At 31.4% G+C, this 15354-nt stretch overlaps 1 protein-coding gene across 7 annotated transcripts in view; it reads right to left on the bottom strand.

The window, feature by feature from the left end:
• LOC148599074 (uncharacterized) overlaps positions 1-15354 on the bottom strand; it is a 34797-nt gene that overhangs the window by 12797 nt on the left and 6646 nt on the right. For 3 of the 7 annotated variants that reach the window (XM_088560715.1, XM_088560710.1, XM_088560711.1), the window contains exons 6-14: positions 15220-15350; positions 13622-13642; positions 12510-12614; positions 11776-11946; positions 10933-11043; positions 9618-9711; positions 7560-7758; positions 5856-5903; positions 603-735 (exon numbers count right to left, since the gene is read on the bottom strand). In XM_088560715.1, coding sequence (XP_088416841.1) covers positions 603-735; positions 5856-5903; positions 7560-7758; positions 9618-9711; positions 10933-11043; positions 11776-11946; positions 12510-12614; positions 13622-13642; positions 15220-15350 — 1013 coding nt within the window. Of the gene's footprint in view, positions 1-602; positions 736-1980; positions 2029-5855; positions 5904-7559; positions 7759-9617; positions 9712-10490; positions 10536-10932; positions 11044-11775; positions 11947-12509; positions 12615-13621; positions 13643-15219; positions 15351-15354 lie in introns of all 7 variants that reach the window. The other 4 variants (XM_088560712.1, XM_088560713.1, XM_088560709.1 and 1 more) reach the window with 3 other exon arrangements.

Genomic DNA, 15354 nt, shown 5'->3' with positions numbered 1-15354 from the left:
TTTTTTTAAAACTGAGAAAATTGATACACGTGAAGATGTTCATATGACATAATTCACAAAAATTAGCAACCATGAAAATTAATATGTTTATAGTATCTTTTATACAACTATTACGCACAATCACTTTTTATTAACAATTATGTAACAATAAGACTACTTTAATTAATCTTGCATTCAAATGATAAATTTCAAAATATTTTTTTTAATTCATGTATTGTTAACTATCTTTGCAATGTCTTACTATTGATGTCATCTTTGTTCCTAAAACTTCAGATTTTAATTTATGTTAAAATAGTCACTACTTTCTACTATTTGAAGTTACTGTAAACTTAGCATAGAAGTTTAATGCTACATAGCCATTGCGACTACCCCCAAAATAATGCAATATAAAACTCTGAAGTGACAGACCAAGGGGGAGGGTGCAGGGGTTTTGCACCCCTCTTTTTTATTGAAAATTTGGTCATTTTCATGTGTAAAATTGACAAGAAATGGCAAATAATATTCTAGCACCCCCTTTTTCAAGGAATCCTGGTTGGCACCCCTCCTTTTCAAAGTGTCTGGATCTGCCCCTGCTTTGTGTTACAGAATTAAGATATTCAAACCTAAGCTGTTCTTGTTTCCATTTCTCTATTACACCACTTTCCTGTTTGTCAATGGACTCATCTGTTTTTGTAACACCCTCGCTCTCAGCCTTTGACCCTTCATGGTCCACAGACACTGACATTCGAGAGGCTCCTATGGGGAAAAAAGAAAAAAACATTACAATTAAATGTGTGCAAGACTAGTAATGATTTCCCCAAACAGAAAATGGACTATAACAAAAACAAAATGATTCTTAGAATAAATTGAATTCATATGAAAAAGTAATGATGAAAAAATTTGCATATAAATGACACAATGAATAATGGAAAGTAGTCAACAGTTCAATCAACTGTCTATACCAAACCTGTACTGTAGAATGTTTACATTAATCAACTGTCTATGCCAAACCTGTACTGTAGAATGTTTAAATTGATTAACTGTTTATTCCAAACCTGTACTGTAGAATGTTTACATTAATCAAGGCTTAATTACAGGGCTTCAAAATATGTATGAACTGTTTGGTATTTAGGCCTATTCAGGGTTTGGTTTAGACATATTTAACTGTATATATTGCCTTTGTTAGACCTGTTATAATGAAGCATGATATAAAATAACCAAAATACCAATCAGGGCTGTTCTAGAAAAATACTGATGTAACAGAAATTGGAATCAAACAAAAAATTAAATTTGGTCAAGCTATCAAAAAAAACAAAAACAAAACCAAAAAAAAAGAAACCCATAAATATGAATTATAGTAGCCATCAACTATTATGAACAAAGGATTTAAATATGTCAAGGTTCTTCTAAATATATCTCATTAATATCTTGAAGTCATCATATTATCCTTAAAAAGCATTATAATTTTTAAAAATATTGGATGTGTAATACAATAGAATTTCTGAGGACAAAATATATTCTATTGTGCATGAAAATCCAAAGACCTCCTTGAAGTGGTGTATACCTTCAGATTCTGAAAATCATTATTGACTGATTATTGACAATTTACATTTTGAACAAGTAGACAAATGTATCAGTTTTCAACTTAGTATTGTAAATCATGCAATATTTAGCCTTTAGAAATTAGAAAGTTAAGATTTAAAAAAAATAACCAAACTTATATCAGCCATCAGTTTTAAAAAAATTCTGTCCCTTTTAAATTAGTATTTTCCCTAGAACAGCCCTCCAAGATACAACAAACTGAAAATAATCAAGATAAACGGGAAGGAATGGCAATGTTTGGAATGAATTAGATAAGCATATCTAGTCACACCTGAGAACCTGAAGAATTAGATAAGCATATCTAGTCACCCCTGAGAACCTGAAGAACCATAAGTTTTTATTAACAGAATGACTTTCACCAACTATTTCCATAACCACATGTTTGGTTTTTGGTCATACCCATGACTTTCTCATGTTTCCTCTGGATTGCAAATTTGGCCCTTCTTGCTGTAAAATTTTGTCAATATCATTAAGAAAAGTTACATAGTAAAAGCATATCATTAAAACCAAAGTCAAGATATAATAACAGTAATTCATTATTTAGGGGTAGTTGCATGAACAGTTGGCAATATATTTGTTCTGAGTAGTATTTTATATTACATGATATTTGCTAGTGCATATATGTGCTACAAGGAAAAATATTCCCTCATATCATATATTAAGATTGATATATACTTCTTTGTGAATGCAATAGAAGTGATTGTATAAAGTATAAACCCTTTATTGTTTACCCTATATCACACCCCAACTCTGAAACACACTTGAAGTATAGGTAAAATATTAATCTTGTATGATCTTGTCAAAATCTGTATCACATGCCATATCAACCAGAGACTCCTATATCACCCTAAAGGCCACCATCCTGACATTTATCAACCCGATACTTCCATATCACCCTGAAGGCCACTAGCCTGACATTTATCAACCCGATATTCCTATATCACCCTGAAGGCCACCAGCCTGACGTTTATCAACCTGAGACTCCTATATCACCCTAAAGGCCACCAGCCTGACATTTATCAACCCAAGATTCCTATATCACCCTAAAGGCCACCAGCCTGACATTGATGTAGGGTGGGGTTGATATGGAATATGATACAGATTTTGGCATGTAATATTAAGCATATATTCATGCAATAACCCATAAATCATATAGCAAAGCTTAAAATTGTGTTTCATGATGCAAGAATTCTGTGAGCGATGGCTCACTAGTGATATCCCCGCTTTCAATCTCAACATAGGAAAATAAACAAAGTAAACAGAATTTTTTTCCAAAAATGGACCCAACCATATGGCATGCCTACAGGAAGAATGTATTAAAATTTCCAATCTAATTAAAAGCCAATCTTGCAGCTCCCATTATTCTGCTATGTCGCTTCATAACAGAAAACTGGGAGCTGCAAGATTGGCTTTTAATTAGAATGGAAAATTTAGAGTCTATGAGATAAGTAGTTGCTGAGAAAATTGTGACTGAAAAAAGTGTTGCGGAAACACAGCCACATTAAACATGGAGAAGGATAAAACAGTATACCCCCTCTCCTTTGGAACAGAGGAATAAATATTTTTTCTCTTCAACATGATAAACTGTTGTTTTAACCTAAAATGTTGCCACTGTTATTAAGTCTTAATTAATTGTTACATCCTAAGACATTGGCTGCAATTACAATTAAAATAGTGAATATTCTAAGACTTACTTGATTTTGACTCTTGGAAAATATGATAAATCATTGTAATAAAAATAATATGTAAATATGTATCTAAATAATAAGTAAATATATATATGTATTTGTCATCATAGAAATAACTCAAGAATACCCTTACCAAGAAAAAAAGTGAAAACTACGTAGTCATGTACTCAAAAATGTTCTATACACAGTACATAAATTGTACTAAAGTAAAATTGTGAAAACTATAATGACCATACAAAGTATTGTTCAAAGAGAATAGACCTTTTTCATATTCCTGACTTTGACCTCATTTTTTTTACATTCTGAGCAAAGGGAAGTAACCTTCCAACCCGACAGACTGGTTTACTGTCCGATTGGAGCAATGGACAGCAGTAGACTTCAAATTCAAATACATGACTAATTGTAGCTGTGGTAAGTACTCGGTTACTTTTGAATAATTAATTTCAAACCATTTAGCTACTTATCAAAGTGTAAATAGTTTAAGTTTCAAAGAAAAAATGTTTACTGTTCTTCGTTTCCCAAATGAGACTGCCAACCAGGTTGTTGTGTGTTGGTGGGTTACGTCCCTTTGAAAAACTGTCTAAAAAGGCTTGCATTTCATAAATATGAAAAACGACTATAAATAAACCATTACTACATAGAAGATGGACAGATTAATGTAACAAGTAGTTTACAGAAGTACTAACAGTCAGGCTAGAAAATACATTTTTTGTCACATACTATGAGAGTACTTTTATTTGTGGGAAAAAATTTTAAGGATGGTCTAAATTTTGTTGATACTTGAATAGAACGTTTCCATAAGAAAAAAAAGTTTTTATTGAAATTGTACCTTTGTTTTTGAATCAGCAGTCCTTTTCATAAAAAAAATTTAAATGTAAATCGACCATAAGTTATGATGACATCATAATAGATCAAAGAATTGTGACATCACAACTTATGACTAATTTTACACTAAAGATTTTTTTTGTGAAATCCATCTATGAATTTGACGAAACCACAGAACTCACAAAAATTGGTTCTTCATAAAAATGTTAAATGAAATAGCGGATCAGTTTGAGGATTATAGGGTTTGAAACCACCTTTACTTGGAAATTTCCATAATTCTGTGCAAAACTCAGACGAAAATTAGCAAATAATAGCCAGAATCTCCCTTTTCAGAATGTTTGGGCCTGCCTGTTTAATATGATATATCCTGAAGTTGACTTTTTTAAAGGACAAAAAAAATTGTTTACACCTGTTGAGGACCTTTCTCGTGATCTGTGAAGGTTTTTACTATTTTGTATTTAGGTTATACTGTAGTGCATTTGTTCTTCTTCCAGTAATAAACTAAATTAACATTAGTTAATAGAACTTCTGCATCACACAGACACACAACAAGACCAAACTATCAGAAATATTGTTAAAGAGGTTGACCTAGGGTAAGGGAAATAACTCTTGAAATCAGTAATATGTTTGTATCATATTCAATTTCACCAAAGCCTATCAAAGTTTCAAACAGAATGAAATCAGTCCAAGTTACTTTGCTGCTTACACGAGATTGATGTAAAACATTCTAATGATTTGTAAGAGTTGTGTCCCTTACCCTAGGTCTACGTCCTTACACTTTAGGCTGTTGGATACCAGCATTATGGAAAGGTGGAAAAACAAATTGACTGATTATATAGTGGCCATATAATGAACATAAATGAGGGGCAATATTTCTCAATAGAACTCAACTAAACAGTTTTGGAAGACTCCAATACTCTCCCACCCCATCAACAACACTTATTAGCATTTTCATCATGTGACTTTCAGCTGTTTAGAAAATATTTAACATATCATCTTTTCCTTCATTTGCATAACTCTTAGGTATGCCCATAATTAAAATGCACATTGAAAAAAATTACACACAGTTACTTAATGGGAACACAAGGGTATTAATTCACATTTCTAGTAATTTGGTCAAATCTAAAAATCCACGCTCATTACAAGGAGACTGACAATTTAATCATAACATGAATGGAGAACACATCAAATTGTTAAAATATATAAAATAAATACTAATACATGTACAATACTACAATACATAACATAACTTGTACAATATCACAATATAAATCTATCACATGTCAGAAGGTGAATTTAATATCACAAAAGTGAGTGCTACAGGAAATTTGTTCAAGGACAGTGTCATTTATCCTGCAAACTATAAAGTTGAAACACAATGTATTAAATGGTTTCCATAATAACTGTAGAAAGGACACTCCAATCCAATAGAGATGTTGGGCTTATCATAGTTGATTTGATAAGTGACAGTTTATTGAAAACAGTTACTGGTTTATACAAATTAATTGAAAACTGAATTACAAATTTTTGTTTTTACTTTCCTTTTACTTAGATTATGAATTTGCAAGATAAATTATAAAGCCTGCTCCCTAGAAACAGTTCTTTACATGAAGAAAAATGCAAAGCACTTGTCAAACTTTCACATTGTCACAAGTACTTATTTCTCTTATAGTAAAAATGCTTCAAAAACAGAGCAGTAAGTTGAGTGAAGAATAACTAGAGAGGGAAATAACCCAAGGATGTCACTATGGCAACACTCACCAAGTCCACCCATAACAAACACTTTGGAGAACACATTTTTTAAGGCAACTGAAATCATGCAGAGTAAAATAAGAAACATAAAACAATAATTTCGTTTTTTTTTGTTTTTTTTAAATTTATCAAGGCAGCGTCATATTTATGTAGAAAGCAGAAAAGAATGTGTGTTATTTTTTTTTCTCAAGAAAATATGATTCGATTAAAATCTTGATAAGGTTTAGTACAAATGATCTGGCCACTAGAAATGACTTCAGACTGTAATAAATAGTTCAAAATTAACAGAGGAAAAGAAAAAAATAATTGTATAATTATTAATTACTGGAAAGCATGTGCATTAAAGTAAAAATTTGGGGGAATAAAAGTGAATACAGTTTATACAATAATTGTTACATGTAAATCACTGAAACACGGCCAAAATATAAGGCCAGCTAAATTAATTTGCTAGATTTTAATCCTATCCTAAAAACAAATGGGATTGAGTAGGAAATTTAATTTTTAACTTTTTAATTGTTACAGATACAAGTACAAGGAATAGTTTCCTAACACAAATCTCCCTCCAGTTGAAAACATTCTAGTAGTGATCTGTCCTACTGAAATATAATTAGGTCAATAATCCTTTCACAAATACTTACTCTCCCTTGTTGTAAATCATCTATTTATGCATTTAAACTAACAATCAATATATAAAGATGGCCATTGTTTGTTTAAAGCGTTACAATAACGATGAGGGAAAACAAAACAACTGGAAATCATAGTTGTCAGAAAAATACAAAAAATAGACCTGGTATGAAAATCTGGGGAGAAATTTTAATTGGCCTTTATATTTATTTCCATATTTTTAACTGTCATCCTTAAGGAAACATGCAAAACATGAAAAACTTTTAGTGACATATTTCTCAACTTGCATTGACAAGGTACGAGCAGTAATTGTATGTATAGTGCAATAAATTTGAAAATATTGCAGGCTTACTTCTTATCATGTTAAACTGGTATATGTTGCTATGTAATAGTTCATAAATGATCATATCTTGCAGGTTATATACTTAAGCTAAGTAACAATTATCACATTATAATATTTAAGCAATACAAGCAGTTAAAAAAAGTTTGGAGCATGGTGTATAATATAGAATTACAGGGTATAAGCACAGCCATGTTGAATAATATAGAAGTCTACGCAAAAAATATAAATGACTGCTACTGAAGAAATTATTTAAAATTTTCTGTTTATAATCTACAAGTTTAATCACTGCATTCATCATAGATAATCTTCATCAATAACATTTTTTTTTTAATTGATTTCAACATTTGAAGATGTTCTTGTTTATTTTGAAAAAAAATAAGTTAAATACAGTACCTTTTTAAATGAGTAAATGATTTTTTTTTCATGTTTCATTCTTTTTTTTTTAAATCCTAGAGCACTTTTCTGTCTAAGGTAAATGACTGTATAAAATGGATTTGATTTTCACGTTAAAGTTGTAGTGACCTCTTTCACTATGACTTGGGGCACCTTGTCTCTTTGGTGTAGGGTGGAGTTTGCTCCTGATGAAGGTCATAAGGCCGAAAATTTGCTCCTGTATTCTTTAAATTTTATTTGTATGAAGTTCCTCTTTACCTTTTTAACGTGGCTATTATTCTTATATATATGTTTAATCTGAGCCACTTCACAGCGTATATTATTTTTACTAAAACAATGATATTGTGACCTACTTTTACTAGGACTTTCTTCCTCTTCTTTCTCCTCCTCCCCATGACCATCCTCATCCTCCACACTTGACCTCACAGTACTGGACATGCCCATTATAGAACCTGCCAATGAGGCTCTCCATGGTGATGTCTGTTTCTTTGGTGCTCCTGTTCCACGCCTTTGTAGGTAAAGCCGACTGTTGAATCGGTCTCTATGTGTTCCCTGCATTGGAAATAAAACTTAAATTGCTTGAGGTGCTAAAAACTTTGCTTCAAGCTCTTATTAACAAAAACCCTTTGTACTGGATTTCTAAACTCCACAAGAATCCATACCAACACTTCTATACTCACAACTGTCAAAGAGGGTCTGCAGTCCTACCACAACACTTGTTACTCCCATAGTGGTATTAATTCAATGTGGATCCTGAAAAATTCTAAAGATCTTTTGGAGACAATCAGTTCAAGACTATTATCTGAATATAATAGCATTAAAACCTATGATTTTTCAATGCTGTATACTTCTATTCCCCATACTCAGTTAAAATCCTGACTTAAAAACATTATACACCATTGTTTTTCCAAAAAAAGATGGTACACCTAGATACAAATATATAGTTCTTGGAAGAGATTCCTCATATTTTGTAAGAAATAATTCCAAATCATCTTCCAAATATACAGAGGAAGATGTTTACAAAATGCTGGAATTTTTAATCGACAATATATTTGTCCAGTGTGGTGGACGTATTTTTCAACAAACTGTCGGCATTCCAGTGGAAACAAATTGTGCCCCTTTACTTGCTGACCTATTCCTTCACTCTTATGAGGCTGACTTTACAGCTGATCTGATCAGAAAGAAAGAATATCGTTTGGCTAGATCCTTCAATCTCAGTTTCCGCTATATAGATGACGTATTATCTTTAAACAATCCTAATTTCGGGGATTTGGTGCATCGCATCTACCCAAAAGAACTTGAGATAAAGAATACTACAGACACTGTGAAGTCAGCCTCATATTGTCAGAATTGTCAACTTTCCTTTCATCTGAGGCAACATCCCTTTGTCACCTGCATATGGAGTGTTTATATCTTATCTCATACATTATGCCAGAGCTTGCCGAAACTACGAAGACTTTTTCTATCACACTAGAACTCTGACAAATAGGCTTCTGGAACAGGGTTATGTTGCTACAAGATTGAAGTCATCACTAAAGAAGTTTTATGGTCGTCATCATGAACTTGTGGATCATTATGGTGTATCCATCTGCACCATGAAAACTGATTTATTCAATGGGTCATAGTTTTCCTTTCCTCATTTGTTTACCCTGGACTTGACTTTTTATGAGCAACTCGGCGGGTGTTTCTAGAGAAGCAGAGGACGTTTACCCTACCGGTGCACCTGGTCCATGCTCCCAGTTTTTAGTGGAGTCCAAGTTGCTAATTTGCTTTTGTTACTTAGTATGTATGATTTTAGTTACTTTATGTTCTTTGTTTTGTATGTCTGTTTTCTATGTCTGGTCTTGTCCCTGGATTACATTCTTTTGATTACCGCTATAACCTTGGTTCCCTTGATTACTCTTTGTAATTCACTTGTAAAGTGAAACATGTCTGAAACAGACCCTGAAAAATAAAAAAACAAAAACATTCTAAACCAGACTAAAGTCCCTTTACATCAGTTTAAATGTATTTTGAACCTTGGATAACCAAACCCCTGTCTAACCCAAACACCTGTCTAAATCATACACCTGTCTAAACAAAACACCTGTCCAAATCATACACCTGTCTAAACAAAACACCTGTCTAAACCAAACACTTGTCTTTATCAAACCGGTTTAAACAGGTTTCACTGCATTTATACGGTAAACTAATAACACCTTTTATACCATAACAGATCATTTGAAATTTTGAACATGGCTTAAAATCCCTATAGTGTAGATCTAATATACCACAACTGAAAATGTTACAAGTACATTCATATAGTGCTTTATGAGTTTACAGTGTTTTTATTTCCAGGCTTTTGGCTGGCAACTCATGGGTAACATAACATAATTTAAGATAAATAGCTACAGATATTCAGAAAACTTTACATGGCTATCTTGCTCTCGAAACTTTTTCCAATCTTTCTCTATTTCCTTGTCTCTTATTGTAACATCCTCTTGTGTAGGGATACCTCCAATATTTCTAAAAAAATTATATCATAGAAGTTAAAATTAAAGTGCATACAGAAAATATTCCGATCAAAATCTGAAATAGAAGATGACCATCTTCAATACTTTTAAATTTCATAAAATTCCAGCCAATGGTGTTAGTAGCCCTAATGGAAGTACGGACAGAAGAATGAACACTTTATATAGGGATATAAACAATTGTCACGAGTCTTTGCTATATATAAAGTCATTACCAGTCTAGTTGGCAATAAAGGAAACCCTACTGTCTTATATAATACATTGGAAATGTACAAATGCATCTTGAACTTTTTGTATGCTGAAGAAGGATATCCAAAAGATTCAATGTAAAGTAAATTTAACCACCATTTGTTGATGTTGATAATATAAAAATTTATATATATATATATGAAAATGGATCTTTATTTTATGACAACTAAAATGGTACATAATGTACTAAAACAATATCAAATTAGGTTTTTTTTTAGAAATTGTTCAACCTGAGGACAACAGACACTGGTATACCATAATACTCTGTTAGCAACAGGTGTACCATATAAAATTAGAAACATAAAAAGATATTTTTCTCATGCAAATGTAACCAAGAAACATTTAAATACCATAAAACCCCAACAAACTCCAATGTACTAACAGCGAAACTTTATAAAATTCATGCCCAAATATTTCCTATACTGCAACTACACTAATCATCATTTTTATGGCAATAATACAGAAATAAATAGAAAAAAAACCAAATAACCATAATCCAACATAATAAAGTTACACTTATTATACCTGATTTCATCATTAATGTGAAGAACTAAACCCTCCCTTAACCTTCTGAAATTTAAAGATTGAGTTATCGCCCTTGATAATGATTTCATACAAAAATTCTTTTATAAGCCAATAACAATCTAAAATGGACAAAAAAATTGTCCTTAGAATCTCAGAATTATACAACCTTTATAAAAATGTTCATCATAATGTTGATTTAACTACTATTTAACAGTAAACCTTAAATACTTCAGACTAATTGTACACAGTAATTAAACTATATATATAAAGGTAATTCGAATATTGATAGAATGATGTAAGAGAGACTTGCTGAGACTTAACTTTAAATTTATGAGAGATCTTGTTTAAATTTACTTACAATGTATGCTAAACAATTTCATTTATAGGCAAAACTTAGCTTTAATTATTCAAAACAGAACGTTTAAACCAATATGATCCTTACTTTAATTTCCAACACGACATTATTGGTGTCATTTTAATTCCTGAGTCATCACAGTTCCTCATGGCTTCTAGGATCCAATAAAGGGCAGATAACTGGCGAAATAGGGCATCACTGAAAAATACACATAATGCTTGCTGTAAAATGTTTCCTTAATGATTGACAATTTGAAAAGACAGTTTATATGCTGAACTTGTATCACAAACATTACCAGACATTACCAGTGCAGTTTTAAAATTTGAAATTCAAAGTAGGAATAGAACAACCATGCTACCATTAACCACAACTTTACAACATGTCTGCATTTAAAGACCAACCATGAATATGACTTTTATCTTTGTACTAGCTGACATCCATTGATTTCAAGAATCATTATGTTATTTTCAGTTTTGTTCTAAGTGCCATTTTTTATATAAATTATTAAGGTGTTCAAAAGTTTCCAAACTTGGTCTAAAAGAAATATTTTCCTAAATACCAAAAATTATGATATAGGTCCTTGTAAGGCCAAATGATGCTTCTACTAAGGATGGACAAGAGACCATCTTAACGCTTGTAATAGAGAGGGGTTCTCTTATCTTAAAAGGATGAGAGGTTCTTCTACATTGAATAAGGGTCGGTGTGTAACAGGAAGGGATTTTTCAACCTTGATATGATCAGAGAGTTTCTACCTTGTGTAAGGGAGAGAGATTATCATACTGTATGTAAGGAAAAGAGATTTTTCTTTCTTAAAAGTATGTGTGAGCGTAAGGATCATCCTACTGTGTGTATGGAAAAAGACTTTCCTTTTTCCTTTCTTGAAAGGATGAGAGATTTCAAACATTGTGAAAGGGAGAGGGATTTTCCTACCTTGGTCCTGTATTTTCTTTCACCTCCTCCATGATATTAATGAAATGTGGTGTATATGGGCGAGGGATCTTCTGTTTCTTCTTCTTAACACTTGCTGAAGTGTGTGGTCTTGGCATAGACAACAGATGCTTATTTCCGTAAATCGGAGACGAGTCAACTTCCTCCCTAAAACTGAGAACACATTTTTTTTTAAATTACCAAATCTGGGGTAAAATAAATTAAGCATATTAAAATATATATTTGATTCATTAAAAATACCTCAATTTTTTTAAATAATTAGGAACTCCTTAGTTTGAAATTAATTAATCTGTACAGACACAGGACTACTACGAAAATGGTGTAAGAGGACAAAGTTGAATGTACAGATATACATGTATTCAAAAATCTTCTTGTCACTTTTTCTGAACATCTTAACAGTTCTTGTCACTTCTTGACACTTACTGACACTTCTTGTTGCTAATTAGTGAGACTGATAATTCTTGGTGTTCGTATTCTGACTTAAGGTCTACTCTTATGGCATCTCGGAAACAAAAAAAGTACCTGAATTTAAATAATTATTGAAGACATTACAGTAAAACCTTTAAGCTTAGAAGATACGAAGATACCAAACTTTGTATGGGAAGCTTCAAAAGACATGACTTCATGTCAGACTGAAATCAGGCTCTCAGTGCTTCCAAGCAATAAATTTATTTCAAATCAGATAAGGTTGTGAGGACTTTGTCCTCTATAATTACCTGACTGATGACACAACAGCCTTATCTCGAGGCTCTGGTGAAGCATCAGAATCTGCATCATCATCAATATCTTCTTCTGAATCTCTTACTTCCTGGTTCATGTAACTATAAATAGATTATTCATGTATAGATAATATTCATGTAATTATAAAAAGATTATTCATGTAACTATAAATATGTTAATCATGTACCTAAATGTAGGTATTTAAAGCAACTATAAAAAAAAAGTTTCGTATAACTGTGAGTATTCATGTGGTGCAAAGAAAATTTATCAAATTGTAAAAGTCTTAAAAAAGAATTAACTAAATACATTTTAACAACAGACTATAATTAATTCATAAAAAATTCTTGAAAAATTATTTCTATTGATTCGTGATTTCACACATAACAACAAAACATTAAATCACACATGAAGACAGAAAAAGAGTTACAAATATTTCAAAGCTCCATGTTATTTACAAAGTGTCATTAAAAATAACATTCTTTCATGCATGTCTGTCATTATGATTTATCATACTTTTTGTTAAAAGCACTTGAAGCAAAAAACAATCATTTCTAAGCATTCTTTTTTATATACTTAAAATCAGCCAATATTATTAGTATGTAATCATGTGATAACTGGCAGTCTAAAATATCCTCCTATCAAAGTGACCATGTGCCAGGTCATGTGATTAGACAAGCAAACATCTAGTTATCATTCACACTTAAAAAATGAACAGAAAAATTAAGAGATGCAACATGACTGATACTGACAATATAAGACTTCAACAAATTACAAGCATTCTTGTTTTCTTTTTCCTCAAATTAGGTTTACACTTTAATTTTTAAAGTTTGTAAATTTCTCATTTGTTAATTATTTATGTATCTGTTGGAATTGTTAGCTTTTCTTATTGTTTAAAAAATTGTCATCTTATCATTTTGCAAAAAAAAAAATCATTTTTTAATACAACAGTTCAGATAAGTGTTTTCAACGACTCCAATTAATGGTTAACATTCTAAAGCATCCTTAACTAGCAATTATGTGTTTTGAAATGTTCCCCACGTTAATTCTTTCCATTGACTATAATGAGAGCATAACACATTAATCACACTTGCACAATATGTATCATTACCTTTTACACTCTTCAGTCTCACTGTATATGTAAATATTGCAATTTAATAGTGATTTCATTTAAACGGAACTTAAGATTCACTCTATCATTGTGATTGAAAGAAAAATAAATACACTTTTAACCTTGATTCCCTTGATTACCCTTTCTCTCTATTTAATTTGTAGTGTAACTTGTCTCTTATTATCAAATAAACAAAATACTAGTTCCTTAAAAGAACAAGCTACAAACCCTTCTCTCCTTTTTCGATGGTTAAGTGCAAAAAATCTGGGACAAAAACACAGATACTAATGTCAATTACAGAAAATAGATAGTCATTTGATTAAGTACCAGTCCATATAAAATCCAGACACTGCCTATTGTAGAGGTGATTTATCTTATAGAAAAACCCACCAATCAAGCAATGCTTTTTTTGTCTACATATGCTATATTTTAACACAATGCTAGTAACTTTTGTATACAGATCTGTATTTTTGAGAAAACCATACACTCATCTCCCACTAAAATCAACCAAATTAAACCAAATTGAGAATGATAGCTCTTGCAAAGTGCAAATTTCATACACTATCTCTCTGACTTTTATCTCAAAAGTGCAACAACCAAATGACAAACTAAGACTGACTTTAGGTCTGCTAATGTTTCTGAATGAGAAGCCTAATTGACTTTGGTGGGTTTTTGACATGCATGCATCACCTCCTGTATGTATTTATAAAGACTGTTTCTAAAATAAAAACATTTCTCAATATATTTATTAAACCCTTAACAGACAATAGGCAAAATTATTCCATCATAAGATAAAAACAAATTCAAGAAGAGAAAACTAACCAAACAAGAATTATTTGATAATTTCCCTACAAAAATATATCAGTTACCAATATTCTGTCATAACAAATACTCTGAGTTCATCTCAGGATAAATTATCTCCCCTTAGACCATAATAAAAAAAATCATAGATTCTCATACTTTTCAGAAAAATTTGGTGAAAGGAAGAATTTTTTCTTAATTTTTTATTTTTTCCATCATTAACTGTCACTCATGCCGAAAAGCTAGCATTGTTGTTATGTGCTTGGTAATAAATTTTAACAGCACAAATGTATTGAAACATCTCTATCTATATTTTATCTACTGCTACACCTATTCAGTATAAAAGTATATTTTATCTACTGCCACACCTATTCAGTATCAAAGTATATTTTATGCTACACCTATTCACAACCATTTTAAAAAGAAATAGCAGCAAAAAATTTCTATTTTCAAACAGGAAAAATATATACATCAGGTCCAAACAAAACATGGAATATTTCTGGAAATTTGAGTCGGGGATTATTTTTCAAAATGTATTTTGAAAATAAAAAAAAACTGGGCAGGTTGAGAATCTACGAATTTGTTTATTATGGCTTTACCAGCTTTCAATGTAGTGAATTTCAGAGTGATGCTTGATCCTCATATAAATTTCATAATTTCATCAATATCCTTTGAAGGGTTAAAGAAGAGTTTTGATTACAAGGTATAAAGACTAACAGATGATCCTAGTGAATCCTGAATATATTACTCTCAAACTGCACGAATTGTGGGAAATGTGATTTTAGCCAAACTGTTACCTTGCTAAATCAACTTCCTCTTCTAAATCATTGTCTGTCTCTTCGTCACTAGAACTGTCCTGTTTTGGAGGTTGCCATTCTGTACGCATTCTCTCAGATTTGAGTCGGAGTTGTTCCTCAATGGCAGCTTGCTGG

The sequence above is a fragment of the Perna viridis genome, chromosome 14 (genome assembly GCF_037379345.1).
Source record: "Perna viridis isolate PV_CMFRI_1.1 ecotype Kerala chromosome 14, ASM3737934v1, whole genome shotgun sequence".
Taxonomy (NCBI): domain Eukaryota; kingdom Metazoa; phylum Mollusca; class Bivalvia; order Mytilida; family Mytilidae; genus Perna; species Perna viridis.
Note: the sequence above shows the minus strand (reverse complement) of the source record. Positions and strands in the feature narration are given on the sequence as shown.